The sequence below is a fragment of the Annulohypoxylon truncatum genome (assembly GCF_022578515.1).
Source record: "Annulohypoxylon truncatum strain CBS 140777 unplaced genomic scaffold F4807scaffold_5, whole genome shotgun sequence".
NCBI lineage: Eukaryota > Fungi > Ascomycota > Sordariomycetes > Xylariales > Hypoxylaceae > Annulohypoxylon > Annulohypoxylon truncatum.
This window is the reverse complement of record NW_025953791.1, coordinates 905,907-926,077: the sequence shown is the minus strand read 5'-3', so window position 1 is coordinate 926,077 and position 20,171 is coordinate 905,907. Positions and strand designations below refer to the sequence as shown.

The window sequence follows — 20,171 nt, the reverse complement described above, 5'->3', positions numbered from 1 at the left end:
TGACGAGATCGATACGGACATGGAAGCACGGTGGAAAACGGAGTAGGGTTTCAAGGACGTGGTCGCCGCAGGCTTTGGGCTGCGTACGTGGATCCGGGCATCGGAACTTAACAAAGACCGCGGGAACCAACGGACTCTGGTTGCGTGCTGATCGCGTTTGGATTTTGGTTATGGCTGACCACTGGTTGTCCTTGTTGCTAGCGCTTCTGCAGCTATGAATAACGGTCGAGGAAGAACAGGACCGCGGTGGAAGTTGGCCATCGATCGTTACTAATTAACGGCCAATGGCAGGTGACGATAGATGCTTGGGGGACTACTCGACTCGACAGAGGTGAAGGTATGGGTAGTGGGTGTTGCATCGGCAACTTCGTCCTCTCCCTCGTACATCCTTCTCGATCCTTACCTAGGTGGACAGCAACCAGTGGTAGTCAGAAAAATTGATTTATTAAACAAACGTTGGATTATTTGGACGTGCTCGTAGATGCTTTAAAGTATGTCTTTTAGGCCTTTATTTTTCTAATATTTCATCTCACAGGTATGCTTAACCCGTAAACCTACGCAGTTAACCCTTACGCGATATGATATATCGGGATACCTTTGAATCCCGGAATCATATCCAGTTCGTGCCCTTGAGTTTACATACCGAAAGAACTGATAACTAGAATAAAACGGGTACCCATTTGCATCATCCCCATACGTATATGAGCCATCAATATGATACATCCTTTTACGCTTCTTGACTTTTATATGTGACTAATATAGAAGAAACGTTTCCACAGCTAAGACATGGTTTCTTCTAGAGCAACACCATACGCGATGTTTCCGAAGCAATACATCACCAACGTAAAGTCGTCTTCCTTGTCGCTACTAATTAAGTTATAAGCTTGAAAGATATCTATTAGATGGATAGATGCCCCTGTCGCCTTTTGCCGTGGTGATGAATACCACAGGTCGTTTTGCCTCTCCACCCATCCCCCCCCTTCCTTTTTTTCTTTATACGAGCTATCGCGAATGACTTATATATATTCATATATGTATGCCGACCTCCAGCAAGCCAAAATTACAGAATGCAAACAAACTCAGACCTGCCAATCTCGGTGTAAGTGTATAAGCACGAATTTGATGGACATCTATCTACAATAAAACTGTTCTTAGGTATATTTTGACCTTGGAGTCTATGTGTTATGCAACCAAACATTCGACCCAACCCAACACAACCCCTAAAACTTACATTTCACAGCCACGAGAAGACAGACCAAGATTGGAACAATATGAGAAAATTCATTAGACGAAAGCAGGATCCATGCTTCGCTCTGCTCTGCTCTGCTTTGCTTTGCTTTGCTTTACTTAACTAGACGTAACTAATTCATCGCATCCCGCAACCGGAACTCCCGTCGCCATGATAAATGCCTACTTAAAAGATGTAGCTAGTGGTGGCAGCGGTAGTAATAGTAGTAGACACAACCTCAATAAACCCTAACCCATTCATTCGTCCCTTCCCGTCATGCCAACTTCAACCCGTGATTTCCATGCACGTACCTAGACCCAGATCAAGGCAACCGCACTTCAACGACCGCCTATCTAAGTAGCAGCAGCAGGAGGACCAGCCACAAACCCCAACTTCCCAAACAGCGTATCCATAGCAACCCACTGTCGCCCGCACTTATCCAAATACTTATCCACCACGCCCTTAACCGTCGTAAACCTCACGCGGTTATGCTCCGCCAGCGCATTAACCCTCGCCCTCTCCTCGGCATCCAAGCTACCGCCGTTGCCCTTACCACCTAGACCCGTGGCGCCGGACGCCGCCTTGGCGCGCGCCTTGTCGACGTCCCAGAGGCCGGCGAAGTACACGAGCTGGTTATACATGTCGCGCTCGCCGAACTCGTAGCGCATTTTGCCGAGGCAGCCCGACGCGAGGCCCTTGGGCCCGAGGCACCGCGTGCCGTACACGGACATCTGGCGCGTGCGGTTGCCGCACGAGGTGTCGTCGCACACGAGCCAGCCCTCGTAGTACCGCGCCGTCTGCGCGCGGATCGCGTGCTCCACCTGCGCCACGATGGTGAGGTTCGGGATCAGCGATCCGCACGCCGGGCACGTTACGCCCTGGGGCGTGATGCGGTTTTCCGGTTGTTCTGTAGAAGAGGGCAAAAGGCCCTCGAACGGCGCCGAGGCCTTGCACTTGCGGCAGCGCAGCGACAGGCGCGCGCAGTCGCGGAACCGGATCTCGTCGGGGATCTGGGACTCCAGCGGGTGGATCTCGAGGTCGTTGGAGCCCGACTGGTTGAAGGACGAGTTGCTCGCGTAGCGGCGTATGTCGAGGCCGAGCTGCTCGGCGAGCTGCGCGGTAGATGTTCCCGAGATGTTGGCGCAGAGACGCTCGACGGGCGGGAAGATCTGTTTGCCGATGTACCATTCGACGTCCACCTTGAGATCGGAGCCGGCCTTCATGACGTCTTGCGGCGTGTACGAGCGCTTGGCCACGGGCTCTGAGCTTGTCTTGCTGTCCCCGGTAACGATGTACGAGATGACCTCTCCGCGTCGAACAGTCTTGCCTCGTGCAATTTCTCGAAGAGCAACCTGGACTTGGGGCATCGAATCTGCATTTGGATATTCCTCCGGCGCCTTGCCTAGTTGTGTGTAGATTATATATTTTTGGACGGGAATCGCGTGTTCTCGCATCTTGCCCGATATCTCGCGCAGATACTCATGTATACGCTGGACAGAGACCTCCGCCTCGTCACCGGACAGAATCTCGTTGAGGATGCGAGATGATATCTCTTTTGATATGCCACAGTATTCTCTTCGTTTCATATCAAGACCTTTGACTTCCATCTTCTCAATGTACTTGCCACCTGGTACTTCGACGAGATTGATGGCCGCGTACTTCTTCTTGTTTTGTAGCAAGATACGTCGGAAGACGTTGTCAATATCGATCTCCAATAGGCGATATCGCTCGTTGACGGCCTTCTTGAACTCCTGACCAACCTTGAGTGCGTCCGCGACCGAGTCTACGTTGGCGTTGATCATGACCGAATCGGTATCACCATAGATAACTTGGAGAGCTTTCGACTCTGCAAGTTCCTTGGTGCTACGGAGAATCTCACGACCCTTGTAGGTTGTGAGAACGGCAAGAGGTCTGGCGTAGAAACGGGATTTGTCGAATCCCAAACATCCGTACATAGAGTTGGCTGTTAGTTTCAAGGCAAGCTGTTTAATATCCCATGTAGCGAGCTGCTCGGGTGTAGCGTTCTTGTCTTTCATGAGTGACTTGACTGCTCGTCTTCGGCTAACGAGAGTGGCGATAAGTCTTGGTAATATACCTTGGTCTTGCTGCGTCGGAACTTCCGGTACTGCGTCTTCATCATTCGACTGTCCCACGCGTCAGCACAAATATCTAGCCGGAGAAACTTCCAGTAAACTTACCAATGAGCTCCAGTCGACGGTAGTGAAGCAGATGTTAAACTCTTGGATAATAGAAGGGTACAGGGAGTTGAAATCCATGACAAGTACAAACTTATCATATAGACCCTTCTCTGGTTCAAAGACTAGACCACCCTTATATTTATCCTTCTTTTTGTTTGCTGCGGCGTCCTCGTCGTTGTTTTCTTCAACCTTGGGTCGGCCTTTAAAGAATTGCTTGTCGGGGCAGATGTACTTGTTGCGATGGAACTCATGCAGTAAAATATACTCGTTCCGTTCAGCTCGAGTACCCGTCAGTGTTCGAGCCCAAGAGTTTCCTGCTAAGTTGGTCAAGACTTTCGTCAAAGGTAGTATCTGGGTACCCAGGGCTAGTGCGGCAATGAAGTATGTGTCCGCTTCCATATGGGTTATGTAGTCCATCAGACCCTCCTTTTCCGTTGCCCAGGTCTTCAGAGCAGCGTCATTATCGAAATCTCGCCTGAGAGTGTCTCCGCCGAGATAGATATTGCACATTTCTGTCAAGCTCCAAGACTGGCACTTGTACATAACGGACTTTCCAGCGTCATTGGCAAGGTCACATAAAAGACGGCCAGCCATAAGTTGACGTTCTGCAAACACATTACCACCAGCCTTCCCTATTGATGCTGGCCATGCGGCTCTGCGCAGTCGCCCAAGTCGAGACCATTGAGGTGTCTTTCTCTCGTGTATCCGATTTACCAGGACGCTGTAATCAACACCTTCGAGTTGATGGCCAAGAATTACATCAGGATCGACGATGTCGAGTTGAGCTAAAAAGAAAGACAGAATCTCTCCTTCTTGTTTATATAATTTGGTCAGTGCTTTCTTCCGTGACACAGCCAGCCTCTCGAAACCCAATGGAAACGTAGGTCCATTCGGTCTCATCACCGTGAATGTTCTTGAAGGAATTTTCTCTGCAGGCGTAGTGTCGCTGAGTAAAATGTTGTCATAAACACGGGCGCTTATTGCAAGTATCTCTTGCTTGTTGTCTTTAGCGTTGAAGGTAGTTCGCATAGCGATACTCATGAGCGTGAGAGGAGGTGCGTCTAAATTATCGGTGTCGCTCATGGAGGATATAGTATCGGGATCTTTAACGAGAACCTCGAGTTTAGCATGAGAAGAGTTCTTCAGAGCACCAAAGTCGGCATTTTGTATTTTGAGCCAGCAAGGGCCCATAATGTTCTTCCATAGCACAAACTGCTCGAATAATGCGGTGTTGCTACCGAACACATGGGAAAAGGTCTCCCCTGTTATTTCCGAAGGGATTTGTGGCTCTATTCTAGATCAGTACAGAGTCACGGAAAATTAAGGAGGGAAAACCCACTGGTATAGGGGTATAGAAGCTTTAGATACTGCCCTTCTTTCGGAATGTCAGGGAGCTCAAAAGCATACTTCCTGGTACAAGGCTTTATCTTGTGCATGTCAACTTTCATTTTGGTCATGAACTCGTCGACTTCTGCGTAGACATCCATCATTTCTACTTCCTCGCTTGTATCCTGTCCACCTTTTTGGCGATACTTGCGAGGCAGGAAGTATAGCTTCCTCAGAATATTATCGACTTTCACGAAACAGCTTGCATAAGAGTTCGTTTTCTTGTTTAGCACTTTACCAAACAAGCAAAGCGAACCGTTGACCTCCGTATAGTCTGTCCAGAACATGTTAAGACTGCCATCTTCCTCAATAGCATCCTTGTAGTCCATCTTGCCAATAACTCTGTTGTCAGCAACCGGGCTGCTCACAACGTTCAGTTTACTTGTGAGGTTATTCCATGATGATGAGTCAACGGCTGCCTCCTGAGCCTTTGCTGGAGACGAGCTGGCAGGGGAAGGATAGGGATCAGGTTTAGCTAGCTTTTTGATAGGTCGAGATGCAGACAAGTTCACACTGCCGGCGTTGACTGCCCCAGCATGAGAGACTTCCATCATCTCCTCATCCTCGTCCACAGGCTCGATCTTAACCTGGGCCTTGCGCGCAACGGCCGCCGCCGTGGGAGATGAGGGAGCCGGACCAGTCTCGCTCATGGGCATATCAGCAACTGGCAGTGAAAGATCGTCGTCATCCATGGGCGGGAGGAAGTCATCGTCATCAATAGGAGCACCTTCGGCTTGAGGTGTTGGTAATACTCGTTCTTCACTAAGCCTCGCTTTCTTGGTGACTGGTTGGCGACTTTCTCGGATGGGCGACAAAACACGGGCCCTCCGTCGTTCGGGAGATCTATGTCGTTTTGGAGCCCGCGAGACCGGAGCGGGTATATTTGAATCGACTTCGCCAAGTAGATTCGCTAGGAATCTTTCATCGTCTTCGGTTTTCACGATCTAATACTACAATTAGCATTGTGCGAACGTGGCACCTTGGTAATTTAACGGCATGTACCTTTGGCTTTGGCTGAGCAGCACTTTGGCCTTTTCTGAAAAACTCGCTGATGTCACGGTCGTTCGCGTCTCGCTTTGCCTTTTCCTCGTCACGCTTCTTCTTGTCTGGCATATTATAAGCAGGTGCTCCAAAGAACGGAACTGGATGGACTATGTAATACCTGACTTGCGAGGTTTCCCTCCGAGCAACACTTCATCCTCGCTTTCGGATTCGTAAGTATGCACGCGGTCCCAATCCTCTCGTCCATCATCAGCGTAACCCTCTCCGTTGTCGTCGACGACGAAGTCGTCTTGGTTCAGACGATCACGGACGATCTTTTTGTACTGATTTTCGTCAACCTCCTCGTATAAGGCTCCTTCTTCTTCAATCTCATAAGCGTCGTAGGCCTTTTTGCCAGCAGCCCGCAGAGCTTTCAGCTCAGCGAGTTTATTCCGTTTACTAGCTGCCTTAGACATCTTGATTAGAGAAGTTGAAGACCGTCCTGAGTATGGATTACGAAGAATAAGTCATGTTCAAAGTTGTTCGGAGTGCGGATGAGGGGGTTTGTTTGTGTAGAGGTAAATCAATTGGTATCAATTAAACTGGGATCTACTTTTTAGGGGATCTTTCCACTTTAGTGACGCGCGACGCGCGAGCCACCACTACAAACCCGTGTTTCGCGAATCCCTGTTAGACCCGCATATCCGTCACGCTAATAGAAGTGGCTGCATTGAACTTGCTGTTTTCCAATTGGACAATTAGCTAAGTGTCTAGGTACGTACCTAACCCCCCAAAAATTGCAACTTTCAAGTTGCGTCACAATCTTGAAAATAAACTTGCTTATCGATAAGTATAGTGGCGTAGGTACTGAGAGCATCTAATTGGTTTGCGCATGCGACAGCGTAAAACTACTAATGAAAATTTCCTACAGAGACGAAAAGCTGAATATGCAAACAACGCAAGCCTTCCACATATAGTTCTCCCAGTAAGCCTGTGAAGCAAGTAAATATGTTGACTTGCAGATCATGCATGAGGAAAGCTTTCACTACCCTCGTAAACCATACTCTCCGCCTCGAGAACACGTTCGCAACTTTACGTCCAGGCTCTGCCTTGGCCCAATCCCGTCGACCTAACCTCAAGAAATATGCGCCAGTTCCTCATTCTGCAAGCATCGCAACGCATGATACAGCCTGGGATGACTCACCAGATACTGAAAGGTTGACACTGGACGACCTCTTCCAAGATGATTCGAAAGTTCCGAAAGAAGATACCCAGAAGACTCGAAGGCTGACACCAGCAGAATGGGCTGCTCGGAAACACTTGCAATTCGCGAAGGATCCAGTAGATATTGCCAAGCAAGTCCAAAGATGTCTACACAAAGACGACTTTGAAACAGCCGCTATAATAACGAGAAAAGCTGGCCGGGACGCAAAAGTGGTTGTCAGTTGGAATTACCTGCTCGATTATCAGCTCAAGAAGAACAGGCTTCATGCTGCTCTCAAGTTGTATAACGAGATGAAGAAGCGGGGTCAATTACCGAATGCCCAGACTTACACAATCATTTTCAGAGGATGTGCCACATCGTCTCATCCAAAGCTAGCCGTTTCGGAAGCGCTCAAGATATACAATATTATGTTGAGAGGTGAGCGGATAAAACCGAACACCATCCATATGAACGCTGTTCTCCATGTCTGCGCCAGGTCCCAGGATATTGATGCGCTGTTTAGCGTTGTGCAGACCGCCAACGAAGGCATCAGGGCGCCCAACTGCCAAACTTACACAACTATTTTCAATGCGTTACGAATCTCGGTTGGCAAGCCTCTGGCAACGTCCGGCATTATCACTCAAAAGGATATCGACCAGGACAAGCGTAACAAACAGCAAGTGATTCAGCGAGCTAGGGCCGTGTGGGAGGAAGTAATATCAAAATGGAGAGCCGGATCCATTATCATCGACGAAGAATTGGTCTGTGCGATGGGAAGGATCCTGTTGTTAGGTAGCTATCACGACATCAAGTCTATAGAGGCATTGCTGGAGCAAACAATGATGATCCCACGAGAAGGCGGAATCGCAATCTCTGGGCCATCCCAAACACCCGATAGTCTCGGGGTTACGAATACCGATCCAGAACAGCCTGCCATAATCAAAGATTACGAGAAGATGGCTCCTGGGACTCCTACACCTAGCCATGCACTTCCAGGAAATAACTCCCTTTCTTTGATTATCACTGCCGTCAGGGAGACTGGGAAGACAACTTTGGCGCAGCATTATTGGCAAATATTCACCAAACGACACAATGTCGTCCCCGATGCTGACAACTGGTACCGGCTATTTACAACTTTTCGGCGCGGGAGGAACAGCACCAAGGCGGTTTTGTTTTTGAGAGATATGCCGGCCGCGCTGACGGTCGCAAAGGTTTTCCGGGCGGCCATGGGCGCCTGTTTGCGAGACAATCTCAACCCCCATTCCTTCAGCAATGCTACCGCTGTGTTAGACATCATGCTAGAGAAATCTAGGGTTCCAGATATGCAGACTTTGCGAATTTATCTCCGTGTGGCTTATTCCAATAAGCGGCACTTCGTGGATAGTGGCTCCAATGGCGGGATCATAGCATGGGCCAAACAGGTTGCCCAGTCACTTGATCAACTCTGGAGACCGTATATGATGGTTTCGAGGGAGTATGCGAGCAACGGGCCGGAATCGGATAAGAAACGAGAGCTTGTTGCACTTGCGCGGAAGATGATTGCTGCCTCGGACAGGATAATAACTGCCCAGATATTAACTCCTGAAAAACAGAAGGAACTGGAACCGAGACGGAACAGCCTCAACAGGCTCGTTACCCGCCACTTCGAACAAATGGCTGAAATCGACCCCAATTTTAAGAAGACGGACATCAGCGAAGAAGAAGATGACGAAGAATAAAATTAGGTATATTTCAGAGATATCAGCAGAAGCGCGGCGTAAAAGCATTGAATTATGAGTACTTGTTCTATTGAGTACTCTGTATAATATCACTACGCTATAGTGTATAAGTGAATTATAGGGCTTGAAATACCTCCTTGCTAAGATAGGACTATCATGTCACACGGAGATATCCACAATATGGAAGGCTTCTTCATGAACTTCTATAGCGACCAAAGGGTGATTCACTTGTATTATAAACTGTCTCACATAAAAAACAACAGTGTTCTTGCTTATAAGGTACCTACTGAGGCATACATTGTATGGATGCATCCAGAAGCTTGAAGGCACCTATCAAATGTATATAGACTTTATGACAAGAAAGACCAGGTAGACGGTGGAAGCACACGGTCGTCACTACTATAAAAATATTCAGCCGAATACAGCTTATAAAAGATGTTGCTACTATTTTAGAAGGCGCAGAGGGCAATTGTAGGCCCACCTACAACTTACAAATTACAGTCTTCTGACTACTAAACTTATGGATCTTATTGATCCGATTTCTCTTTGCCTTACTCGTTGGTTGGTATTGATTCTGGAAGCCATTGGTATGTCGCTATACGTTCTTGGACACCCAAAAACCACCAACCCATACTTGGAGGCTTAGTTTCTATCATTACTTGCTCGTTTTCCATTTTCTATCAACATATCGTCTCGGTCTTTCTCGGTACTCAATATCTATAAATACTAGCCATAGCTCGCATGATGATCGGTCTTCGAGAAAGAACGGGCAATCGTACTACGCCTTCTACTAAGGCAAACGTATCGGATATGGGGTTCTTTGCGGATCCAGCTGCTTTGACGTCGATTAGTGATCGCCACGGATTGATAGACGAAATGAGAAACGGCCGAAACTCGCTGCGACAGCGCTTCATACAGAGTCTCAACCGCAAACGATCCTTTCCAGCATGGCAGCCAGCACAGTCGGTGGAATATGGCACGACCCGCGACGACAATCAAGAGAAACAGACTTCCTTAATTCGAAAGAGCATCAGTTCCCTCTCATCATCTTTGAGAGACAGCTTCTCTTTAGACTCTTCTGCCGAAGACGAAAATAGACCCTCCGTGATTCGGAAGAGTTTCGGTTCTATGTCGTCCTCGCTCAGGGGCCTTCGTACTTCTTTGGGCTCTCGGCCATCTCAAGATCAAGAAAATGACTCGGAAAAGCTTCCATACTGCGATTTTTCGAGATCTATCGGATACGCAAGCGGTATTTCAGGTCGTTCAAATCGTCGCGGCTTTGGACGCTCATCTAACGCCTCGTCCGGTGACAACTCTATTCCCCAGCTTCCCGGTCTTGACGAGATGATCGCAAAGGCAAGGGCCGAGAGGCTCTCCTCCGATGACCAATCGCCAAACTCACTTTTCAGTATGAGCATATTCGATGGTCTTGACCGCCCGATTGCCACAGACTACCCTGGTTAGTGAGCTTCCATTCATCGATATACCTGTTTTATGAGACATTTCGTTATGTTTAGAATTAGATACACGTCTCTTTTTTTCACTTATATAAGTTTCCGTGATTGTCCCTATGCTGACAACAAAGTAGACAAGGAGTATACTGAGCCAGCAACTGAACAACCTCCTCCCATCCTAGGGAGGTTTCCGATCCGACTCAAGTGTCCCAATCCAACATTATCGAAAAGAATAGCTAGGTCAAAAGCTGAACAACGTATTCAACCAAGAGTCCCAAGTGATGATTCGGGTTATTCAAGTGGTTCAGACAAAACAAAGGATAATGCAAGCAACACACCTGGGACATCAAAAGTCCCTGTAACTTGGCTTGACTCTATTTTGGAAATGACGGTTGCTACGCGAGATGGTGTAAGACAGGTTCGTATACCGACCGAAACAGAGGAAGAAAGATACACACGCCTAAGCAAAAAGGTATATGTCTTTGTTCCTGACGAGACCGATCATGCCAAGCCGTGGCCGAAGAAAACTTACCCCGATCTGAAAACAGCTCTCGTGGCTATCTGCACCCGCTACAAGCCGTTTTACGCCCCATTCGCGGCGTATACAAATTTGACCCGTACCGTTCAGCTCTTCCCGGCCGATTTCAAACTGCCGAGAAATACTTCTGTCATTCCGGGTAGCATCATGTTCACCATGCAGGAGGCGTTAGACAATTGGGAATCCACGTTGTTTTGTCGCAGCTTATCCGTTGTGGAAGAAGAAACAGAAGACCAGGGGACGATAGAAATGACGTTCGACACGGGGGCAGAGTTCGGATCTGAGGGAACGTGTGAAATCTCACCGCCCCCATCCTACAACATTAGCAATCATGAATCCGATGAGACTCTTGATTACAGCATGCTGGAGCCGTCGCCGGAGTCTTCCATCCTCATCGAGACCAACCCGTTGAAGAACCCGAATCAGCTCATGGAGGACTCGCAGACGTCATGGACGGACCAGTCGATGTCGACGGAGGATTATGATATGACTATAGCTTCGCGGATGGGTTTCATCGGCTAAGCGAATGATGAAGGGGTGACTGTTTGCACGGGTTCGTAGACCAGTGTGTCTGATTACAGTTTTATGGAGAGCTCGCGACTTGTTAGAATTAGTTGACTTTCGTTTAATATCGGCGGTGGACTGCTGTAGATTGGACGAGACAGAGTAGGCAGAGAATAGACGGCACCGTTGCACTATCCCGAGCCAAGAGGGTATTTCAAGATCCAAGTACTGAAGCATGAAAATAGATCAAGCCGAAAACATCTTCAACTTCATTCTTTCTCGAAATTATTTGAGAAATAGGATGTGATATTAAAAAGTGTATACTACAGTATTAGCTATTAGGTAATTACGCGTAAATGCATCTCCCCACATATCGGATAAGCAATTATCTGTATACCTATTGATAACTTATCAGCCGCCCGCCACCTGCAGCCGAAACGTCATTTTCCAAACCACCACATTTGAAAGCAAAGCTCAGGCCAAAATCCGAACATCTATCTGCCCACCGGAACTTACTTAGCAATCCCCGGGCTTAGGTTAGAAAAAGAACGCACGGAAGCCCCTGTCCATCCATCATCCATGGCGGAAAGCATACCGACGCAGATCGCGGAGACGATCCAGACGGCGCACATACAGCGGGCGCCGTCGCCGCGCCACGACCTGAACCCGTCGTCGTCCATGTCGGAGAAGCGGCCCGTGCGCTTGTCGTCGTCGTCCCGACATCACCGCCGACGCAGCCACGATAGTATTGATGATGTGGATGACATAGACGACGGAGATGACGAGGAAGAGGACGACGATGAGGATATACCGATTAGCGTGCTGAGACCCCGGCCTAGGACGCGCAGTTTTCCGCCGATGCCGGATTTAAGGTTCGAGCAGAGCTATTTGCATAGCATTTCGAAGGCGGATACGTGGTGGAGGGTCGGTTGGATTACGGTGCGGGATCAGGTATATACGACCCTCTCTCACACTCTTCTCCTATTTCTTTGGTTTAGGTTTGGGACGTTGCTAATGGAACGATGAACCGCAGATCATGATGCCGTTCGCCCAGGGCGTCCTGTACAACCTCGCGATCTGCGGCTGGCATCACTGGAACAAGAACGCGCGGCTCAGCGGGAACTCGACCGGCGCGCGGCTGCGGCGTTGGTGGTACGGCGTGAACAAGTGGCCGCTGCCGGCGTCCGCCAAGTCGTCGCAGACTCAGGGACGTAGTAGACAGGTACAGTTCTTGACGACACAACAACAACAGGCGAAGGTGAGGTGGTGAAACTATTTGTATACTAAGGGAAAAGAAAAGTGTTTATACGAACGTGTGTTTTTCCAGCCCTGGTCGTCGTTTTCGTTCGATGCCGTCGTCCGGTTCCTCGAGAGGTACGAGAGGGAGGTGGTGAGAATCTGTCAGGGGTGGGCGAGCGCGTGGAAGGACACTTCTTCCACTTAAGAAGATTACGAGAAGGGATATAACTGGTATGAAATACGCTTGAACCACGGTTTACGGTCTCAGACCCGATGGCAAAGAAGGGGGCGAACGTACGTGATGAATTGAAGTCGGACTTTTAAAGTGGCTTGAGCCTTATTTGGTACTATCTGTACTATAGCAGCAAAATACCGTGTCCGTCTGCTCATATCGATGAAGCAGCACGTCTATGCGAAGGTAACTGGCTAGCAATGTGTTTGTATGTACATGGATCTGTCACCCATCTGTCCATCCATCTCCTTATACCACACTGCCAGTTCTTCCCCTACAGATTCGAGACATTTGCGTTTTTTTTTTCGTTCCATTCCGTACCAAAAAGTCTAGAACAACGCGATCCTCTCGTAATAGTAGTTAGCAGACGCTGATATCCCACCCCCCTTTCTCATGCTATGCCATAGGTATTAGGACTTCCTCCCCTCTCTCACAGGTAAGGAAAATCACGAGAATCCTTTACGTCTCGTTTCTTCCGAGACTCCGTATATGTGGTAATATGGGTTTAATTTGAAACACGCCGTTCACTCCCCGGCCCCGACGTCGACGTGCTTCGGCAGCGCCTGTTGGACCTTATCCGGGCTTTCCCTAAAAGCCAGTGAGGTCGATTGCAAGGCGTTTAACGCGGGCGTGGTAGGACGGCGGCTAGGTTGATCGTTGTTCGCGGGGGCGGCCGGCTTCTCCGGCGTCGTCTGTTTTCTTGTCGTCGCAACCGAGATAACCTCTTCGCTCTTCTCTTCTGGCGTCGGTTCTTTCTGGGCTCCGCTGCTCTCCGCCGTCGAAGATGACTTGCTCTTAGAATCGTCTTTCTTGCCGTTATAGCGATAGTCGTCGAGGTTAAACGCGGATCCGTTCGCGTCGGACGAATCCCGCTTTTTCGACGGGAGCTTTAGCTTGACCATCATGCTGCCCTTGCTATTCGCATCGTCCAGGTCGTCATCGACCATCTTCTCATCCTCATCATACTCGTCTTCCTCTTCGCTATCGTTTTCCGGCTCGTGAGCGTCCTCTTCATCGTCGCCGAGCTCGGGTTCGCTGTCCTCTTCTTGGGAATCGTACTCCTCCATATCGTCATCCATAGAATTGTATCCCCGGCCCTTCTTCGACGAAGGCGCCCACCCGTTCGTACCGTGGTTCACGGCGGCCGATCGCCTAGGCCGGCCGGAGGGACCGACCGACGACTCCTTCGACTCGGCGGCCTCGTTCGGCCCGCGGCTCGTCGTCGGGCTGACGGTGACGATGTTGCTAGACGCGTCGACCGTCATGCGCGACGGCGCCTTGACCTGACGCCCGCTCGCGGTGACCACGGGTCCGGCCGGCTGCTGCTGCTGCTCGGCGGGCGTCGGGTTGCGCGTGTTGCGGCTCGACCGCCGGAAGCCCGTGGAGTCGGACAGGAAGTCCTCGTCGTCCGAGTACGTGTACTTCATGCGCTTGCCGCGCGTGCGGCCCTCGTACATGCTGAAGCCCGGCTCGGGCCGCTTGAACTGCTCCTTGCGCATGAGCCGGTACTCGCGCCGCTTGCGCTTCTCCTCCGTGGCCTCGAAGCGCGGCACCGCCGCCAGCATCTTATGCGCCAGCTTCTTCGCCTTGGGCCCGCCGTCGGAGGTTTGTAGTTTCTCGGCTAGCGCCTTGAGCTCGTCGATGTCGCCCGCCACGCTCCACCAGGTGCGGTTGAACCCCTGCGGGTTGCTCTCGCGGTACACGCGAAAATGGGTGTCGTCCAGGCCCTCGATCAGGTAGTAGCGGCGCTTGTCGCTGTCCGATCCCCACGGTTGTACGGAGAGGGGCTGGTTGAGGTCGTCTTCGTGGCGGCCGCCTTTGTAGGACTTGTTGATTATGCCCTTGATCACTTCGGAGGAGGATAGGGTCCACACGATGAGGGTTCGTAGTAACTTAAGCTATTAGACGAATTGTATTAGCACGAATTGCTTCTTTTTCTCCAAGTTAATTGTAGACTTGAAATGTCGCTAGACGTACTCGTTCGGTGGGATCCATGGTGGTAAATGTCTTGCCACCCGACAGAGGACTCTGATCCTCCCAATCTCGCGCCCACTGGTTCTTGTGCGTGTGAATGGCATCTTCTAGTGCTCGATTATAATGGCCTGGCCTGCGAAGTAAAAATTATTAGATTTTGTGATGGTGGAAATTGCGTAGGATCGGGTATTGCGTCATACTTGACATCTTGCTTGCGGTTCAACAACAAGCTCAGAACAGCACACAAAAAGTGTTCGACACGCTCGCCGGGAATAGATTCGGTAACGTCGCGCTCGATCTCTTGAGGGCCGAAGTTGGCGAGTGACTTGGGCAGGGCATCGTTGAATCGTGCACGGAACATGACAATGAACTAGATGCGATTTAGTTGATGAGAAAGGGAGAAAACGACGCGACATTTCGCGTTTTTAGGCGCGAAAGGGAGGGCATCACGTACTGCCACGTCTGGATTATCGGCTAGAACATATTCGTGTGCTGGCGAGGGCGATCGCTTGCGCGGTGGAGGCGATGCCTCTTTTTTGGGTTCGGCAGGCTTGGTGCCGGCTGGGAGCTTGTGAAAGAACTTGAGGATACCCTTTTCGCGCTTAACTTCGATCTCCTCATCGGATTCAGAGGGGGCAGAGGAGAGCTCAGATAGTGACGAGAGTTCACTGGAATCATCGTCGGCCATGTTGGGCGGCGATATGGTCGATCTCGAGGTGAAGTTGTTTATTTGCTTGATGGTGATAAAGTGATTAAAAAAAGAAAGGTGGGATGTGGGAAGTTGTGGAGGTTTGGGAAGAAAGTCAAGGTCCTAGGTCCCAAAGCTCAGCAGGAAATTCGGGACAACGCTAAAATTCCACTCATATTAGGCTTGAGCCGCACATCAACCAGGGGAGGAAGGATAAGATTTGATAGGTTAGCAGGTTAGTCACTTGTACGGATGTATGTATGTACTTCTATTGGAGGTGTAAGGAGGTAGCTCGGTACGGTAGCTACCTATACAGCATGTATCCAACCTCCCTTCCTATCCCATTGAACACATACATCCCATTCTCATCCTTCTCCGAAATCGTCATAGCCAAGTCCCAACCCTTTGTCATTGTCACCACCGTCACTTGTTCGAACCTCACCTTCTCATACATATGTCCATGTCATAATATCATGATCCTTCACCTAGCACCTAACACCTCGACTTACACATCAATCATCGTTGACGACCCCATGCATTACCTACCTAGTACCTGATTTTCAATGCCACAATGTAGCCCAACGTACCCCAACGATCACCTATATATGTAGGCAATGTTTGGAGTTTGACCCAGCGTCATGGCCGGAGTAAGGCTGGTGTTGATCTGCTGGCAATTGTCCGCCTAATTCTATCATGTGTTGTTCCTTTTGTCGGTCGGCATACATATCTGTTTTACCCCCAACAAGGAATGCCCAATTGACTCGGAAAAGGCCTAATGCAACCTGCTCCGAAATCCTAGACACGACGATCATCACCATACTATACTATAGGTATAGTAAGTAATGACCGGATAATAAGTTGAACATCATCGAAATCCAACTTGTCTCGATTCAATTGTGCATCGTGTTCTGTTCTGGTATTCCGGGTGTACGTATTCGTGGACCGTGGACCGTGTATTGCCGTTGCATTGCGGTGAATTTGGGTCCAGCCGCTTAGCTCCACCTCGGTTTGGGGCAGCGGACACCGTAACCGGCAGAATTTCCAACCCAGTCCATCCACCGTACTGAGGCTATCGTGAACCGCCAAAACCTGTAAAAACTGCCCATTGGCCATGGTGAGGCAATTTTTAGCTGCACAGCTGGGCATTGGTAGGATAGCCACACTGCCCAAATTGTGAGAAAACTCTCTATAACAGCCATTTAAGCATATGTATTGATGAGAGGCAATTCAGTGCGGATGGCTGTTTCTAGAGGAATATGTTGTTTCTTTGCTGCTGGTTTGGCTCATATTCATGAAAGTCGTACCGGGAGGTTCTTGCAGCCTTAAGCCTGCGCAGAGCCCATGTGATCAACAACGGTCCTAAATTTTTCTTTCAATCATGACATCCAAACTTCTTTCAACAACTGCATGGTTAGTGAGCAACATATGAATTAACTCATTGATGGTGTTCAAAAACATCTAGGCAGTTAAGTTGATAATAAAAACAGCCCTTAGGACAAATTGCCGTAGGCGCATTAGGTACTTGCCATACTTTTAGTCCGTGACTCAAATTCATAGTTGCACAGAAAATCTGTGCCGTTCATCTGCGTGCAGAAGACTTATGAGGGATGCAGATTCCTACGTGAGGCCATAGTGGAGGTGTGAACGATAGCCAGGAGCGGTCGCTCAACTGTGTCTCGCTACGGTCCCATCGCATCCCGTCGTCCATTCCCACTGACGATCATATCCACGTTCTGCCGCGACAATTTTCAGTGCGTTAGAGCCTAACAAAATCAAACAAAATGCTTGATAGGTTGGCCTCTCGATCATTCTGTCAAAGTTTGTAACCATGAGGCTATATCATAGTGTTCTCTGACTGAGAAGTGATAGACATGGTATTTTCCTTATCGACACGAAATGTGCAATCTGGTGTATGTATGGAATATTCTCGTGTCCCATGATAGAGGATGGATGGAGGGGGTGTCGTTGACGGCCACTCTTGGAAACTGCCGAATGAACTCGATTGACGTGTTGTTTTCAAAGGTGAGTGAGCAAGGTTGCGACTCGCTTGGTTCGGGAAGGTCAGTGCGGGCGGAGGAGTCACGGGCCAAAAGTCAGCCTAGCCGTCCGAAGGCGGTCAAATTTCAATTCGATTAGCGTCTTAACTAAGCCAAGCTTCATGGATGCCTAAGGCTGCTAAGGCACTAAGGCAGCATTGAACTCTAGCTTCAAATTACTACGTACCTAGGGCTTGCTTAATGTGGCGTCTTAATTGTGGCTTTAATATGGAGTAGGTACCTAATGTGAAAATGGAGAGTGCGGGTGGATTGAAGAACATTTCATGCTAAAAATAGTGGAGAGTAAAACCCTCATTTTCCGCATTCTACGCTTATTTACCTAATACATTTTTGACGTACTGCGTACGGTACCTCGAAACAAACCCGAGGGCCCGCCCTGGCGTCCGTCTGCGCTTCCTTGTTTCCTTTTCAACCACAAAATTTATCCCCAACTTTTCCTCTTAACTCCATACGATCTTTTCACCGACCCAAGAACTACACCACAAAGGAATAGACCGTATTTTAGCTCGCTCATTACCCTCAAGCCAAAATGAGTGACGCTCAAGCGACCGAGGCTGAGAAGAACGTAAGTCTATGATCGTCATAAGACACTTTACCACGTCGCAACGCCTCCAACGCCTTCCCCGCTACTCCAGTCAGATTTGGTGGCCTCTTCACAACGAATATCGTCAAATATTCTAACAATTCTTGCGCCTGTAGATCGAGATATGGAAGGTGAAGAAGCTCATCAAGCGCCTCGAGGCTGCTAGAGGAAATGGCACATCCATGATTTCCTTAATCATCCGTATGCAATTTACCCCTCCCCCGCTTTAAATTCCATCATATGGAATTTTTTAAAGATGCCAAATACTAAAACTTGAGAACAGCTCCCAAAGATCAGATCTCGCGCGCTGCGAAGATGTTGGCTGAAGAATATGTATGTGACGTCTTCTGTCCGCCACTTCAGATTTTTCACCAGTAAGCTGACCGTCGATATTAGGGAACTGCCTCGAACATCAAATCTCGAGTCAACCGACAGTCCGTGCTCTCGGCCATCACTTCCACCCAACAGCGACTTAAGCTGTACAACAAAGTTCCTCCCAATGGCCTTGTCGTGTACTGTGGTGAAATCTTGACCTCGGAAGGAAAGGAGCGAAAGGTCAACATCGACTTCGAGCCTTTTAAGCCCATCAACACCTCTCTATACCTTTGCGACAACAAATTCCATACCGAAGCCTTGGCCGAACTGCTGGAGTCCGATCAAAAGTTCGGCTTTATTGTCATGGACGGAAACGGTGCTCTCTTCGGTACTCTTAGCGGAAACACTCGTGACGTCGTCCACAAGTTTTCCGTCGACTTACCCAAGAAGCACGGCCGTGGTGGACAGTCTGCTCTTCGTTTCGCCCGTCTACGAGAGGAGAAGCGTCACAATTACGTTCGTAAAGTCGCCGAATTGGCCGTTCAGAACTTCATCACCAACGACAAAGTCAACGTTGCTGGTATCATCCTTGCTGGTTCCGCCGATTTCAAGAATGACCTTAACGCCTCCGACATGTTTGACAACCGACTCCAAACCAAGGTTATCAAGGTCGTCGACGTTTCCTATGGCGGTGAGAACGGATTTAACCAGGCCATCGAGTTGTCTTCCGAGACACTTGGAAATGTCAAGTTTATCCAGGAGAAGAAACTCATCGGCAAGTACTTCGAGGAGATCAGCCAGGATACTGGCAAAGTCTGCTACGGAATTGAGGATACCCTCAAGGCTCTGGAGCTTGGTGCGGTAGAGACCTTGATCGTCTTCGAGAACCTGGAGATTACCCGATGGGTCCTGAAGGACAGCAATGGCTCCGAGATCATCCTTCATACTACCAAGCAAGATGAAACTGGCGACCGAGCTAAGTTCATGGATAAGGATAGTGGGCAAGAGATGGAAGTGGTCTCTCAGGATTCGTTCCTCGAGTGGATCGCGGAACATTACAAAGACTTCGGAACGAATCTGGAATTCGTATCTGATAGATCGACTGAAGGCAACCAATTCGTGAAGGGATTCGGTGGAGTTGGCGGCATTCTCCGCTACAAGGTGAACTTCGAGCAGTTAGCCGAAGTGGATGACGATGACGACTACTATGACGATTGACAGGTATGAACACAAAGTTCCCTAGCAACAATCCTCAAGTTCCTGTTGGGTAGTCCCTTGGGCATATCCCAAAAGATTATGAAAGCACGAAAAAATTCATATTCCACAATACTTCTCTATACCTTGCAAAGTAGCTGCTGACATCGATGTTTGCATAGTTTGAGGAATCCCTCGTTAACGACGAGGGGCATGCTCAAGCAGTCTCGTCTAAGCAGGAATTTGTCGTGAAAGAATCGGAGCGTCCGCTACCGCAGCCTCCCGCGCCCACGCCGGAGTCGGTCTCTGGACCAGCGCGAAAACCGGCGGCGGCTTCGTTTGCAAAGCGACGTCTGATGAAGTCTGGCCCGGCGAATTCCGAGCACACGGCTAGACAGGTCGCGACACCTAGCCCGCTTCGCTCTATGATGACGGCTTGAGTTGACTTATGGCATGAGGAGGAGGTATGGTACCACCAGTCCTATTACCTAGTAACCAGAAGAGACTGACGTGAAATATTTAGATGCTACACCCGGGGGTCTACCAAAAGTCCGGAAGTGTTGGACCTGCCTACATCATAGAGCTTCGTCCTTTAAGCAGTCGGGAGTGATTCAAGAAATTTGTCCCATTCACAAATCCCTTGATGCACTAACTTCGCTTCTTGTCGCTCTGGACAAT

At 49.3% G+C, this 20,171-nt stretch overlaps 6 protein-coding genes across 6 annotated transcripts; 4 read left to right on the top strand and 2 right to left on the bottom strand.

Annotated features, from left to right (window-relative positions):
• Nucleotides 1-1,261: 1,261 nt before the first annotated feature.
• On the bottom strand, nucleotides 1,262-6,369 carry F4807DRAFT_412967 (uncharacterized protein). The gene is made up of 5 exons (XM_047996824.1): nucleotides 5,975-6,369; nucleotides 5,815-5,918; nucleotides 4,766-5,756; nucleotides 3,427-4,715; nucleotides 1,262-3,372 (listed from the first exon to the last, which is right to left on the bottom strand). The coding sequence occupies exons 1-5, from the start codon at nucleotides 6,267-6,269 to the stop codon at nucleotides 1,582-1,584; spliced, it is 4,470 nt and encodes a 1,489-aa protein (XP_047857632.1). The 5' UTR covers nucleotides 6,270-6,369; the 3' UTR covers nucleotides 1,262-1,581.
• Nucleotides 6,370-6,641: 272 nt separating this feature from the next.
• F4807DRAFT_412965 (uncharacterized protein) lies at nucleotides 6,642-9,152 on the top strand. The gene has a single exon (XM_047996823.1). The coding sequence runs from the start codon at nucleotides 6,802-6,804 to the stop codon at nucleotides 8,713-8,715; it is 1,914 nt and encodes a 637-aa protein (XP_047857631.1). The 5' UTR covers nucleotides 6,642-6,801; the 3' UTR covers nucleotides 8,716-9,152.
• A 307-nt stretch (nucleotides 9,153-9,459) lies between these two features.
• F4807DRAFT_471587 (uncharacterized protein) lies at nucleotides 9,460-11,530 on the top strand (the record flags this gene model as incomplete). Its single annotated transcript, XM_048002933.1, has 2 exons — nucleotides 9,460-10,174; nucleotides 10,304-11,530. The coding sequence occupies 2 exons, from the start codon at nucleotides 9,460-9,462 to the stop codon at nucleotides 11,227-11,229; spliced, it is 1,641 nt and encodes a 546-aa protein (XP_047857630.1). The 3' UTR covers nucleotides 11,230-11,530.
• Nucleotides 11,531-11,790: 260 nt separating this feature from the next.
• Nucleotides 11,791-12,481, top strand: F4807DRAFT_457194 (DUF1770-domain-containing protein; the record flags this gene model as incomplete). The annotated part of the gene is made up of 2 exons (XM_048001003.1): nucleotides 11,791-12,162; nucleotides 12,245-12,481. 2 exons carry the CDS (start codon nucleotides 11,791-11,793, stop codon nucleotides 12,479-12,481), a joined length of 609 nt encoding a protein of 202 aa, XP_047857629.1.
• A 240-nt stretch (nucleotides 12,482-12,721) lies between these two features.
• On the bottom strand, nucleotides 12,722-15,545 carry F4807DRAFT_311647 (uncharacterized protein). Its single transcript, XM_047995059.1, has 4 exons — nucleotides 15,111-15,545; nucleotides 14,857-15,026; nucleotides 14,660-14,789; nucleotides 12,722-14,580 (listed from the first exon to the last, which is right to left on the bottom strand). The coding sequence occupies exons 1-4, from the start codon at nucleotides 15,342-15,344 to the stop codon at nucleotides 13,207-13,209; spliced, it is 1,908 nt and encodes a 635-aa protein (XP_047857628.1). The 5' UTR covers nucleotides 15,345-15,545; the 3' UTR covers nucleotides 12,722-13,206.
• Nucleotides 15,546-17,685: 2,140 nt separating this feature from the next.
• F4807DRAFT_412959 (eukaryotic peptide chain release factor subunit 1-like protein) lies at nucleotides 17,686-19,696 on the top strand. The gene is made up of 4 exons (XM_047996822.1): nucleotides 17,686-17,966; nucleotides 18,101-18,185; nucleotides 18,268-18,317; nucleotides 18,381-19,696. Exons 1-4 carry the CDS (start codon nucleotides 17,931-17,933, stop codon nucleotides 19,515-19,517), a joined length of 1,308 nt encoding a protein of 435 aa, XP_047857627.1. The 5' UTR covers nucleotides 17,686-17,930; the 3' UTR covers nucleotides 19,518-19,696.
• The last annotated feature ends 475 nt before the right edge of the window (nucleotides 19,697-20,171 follow it).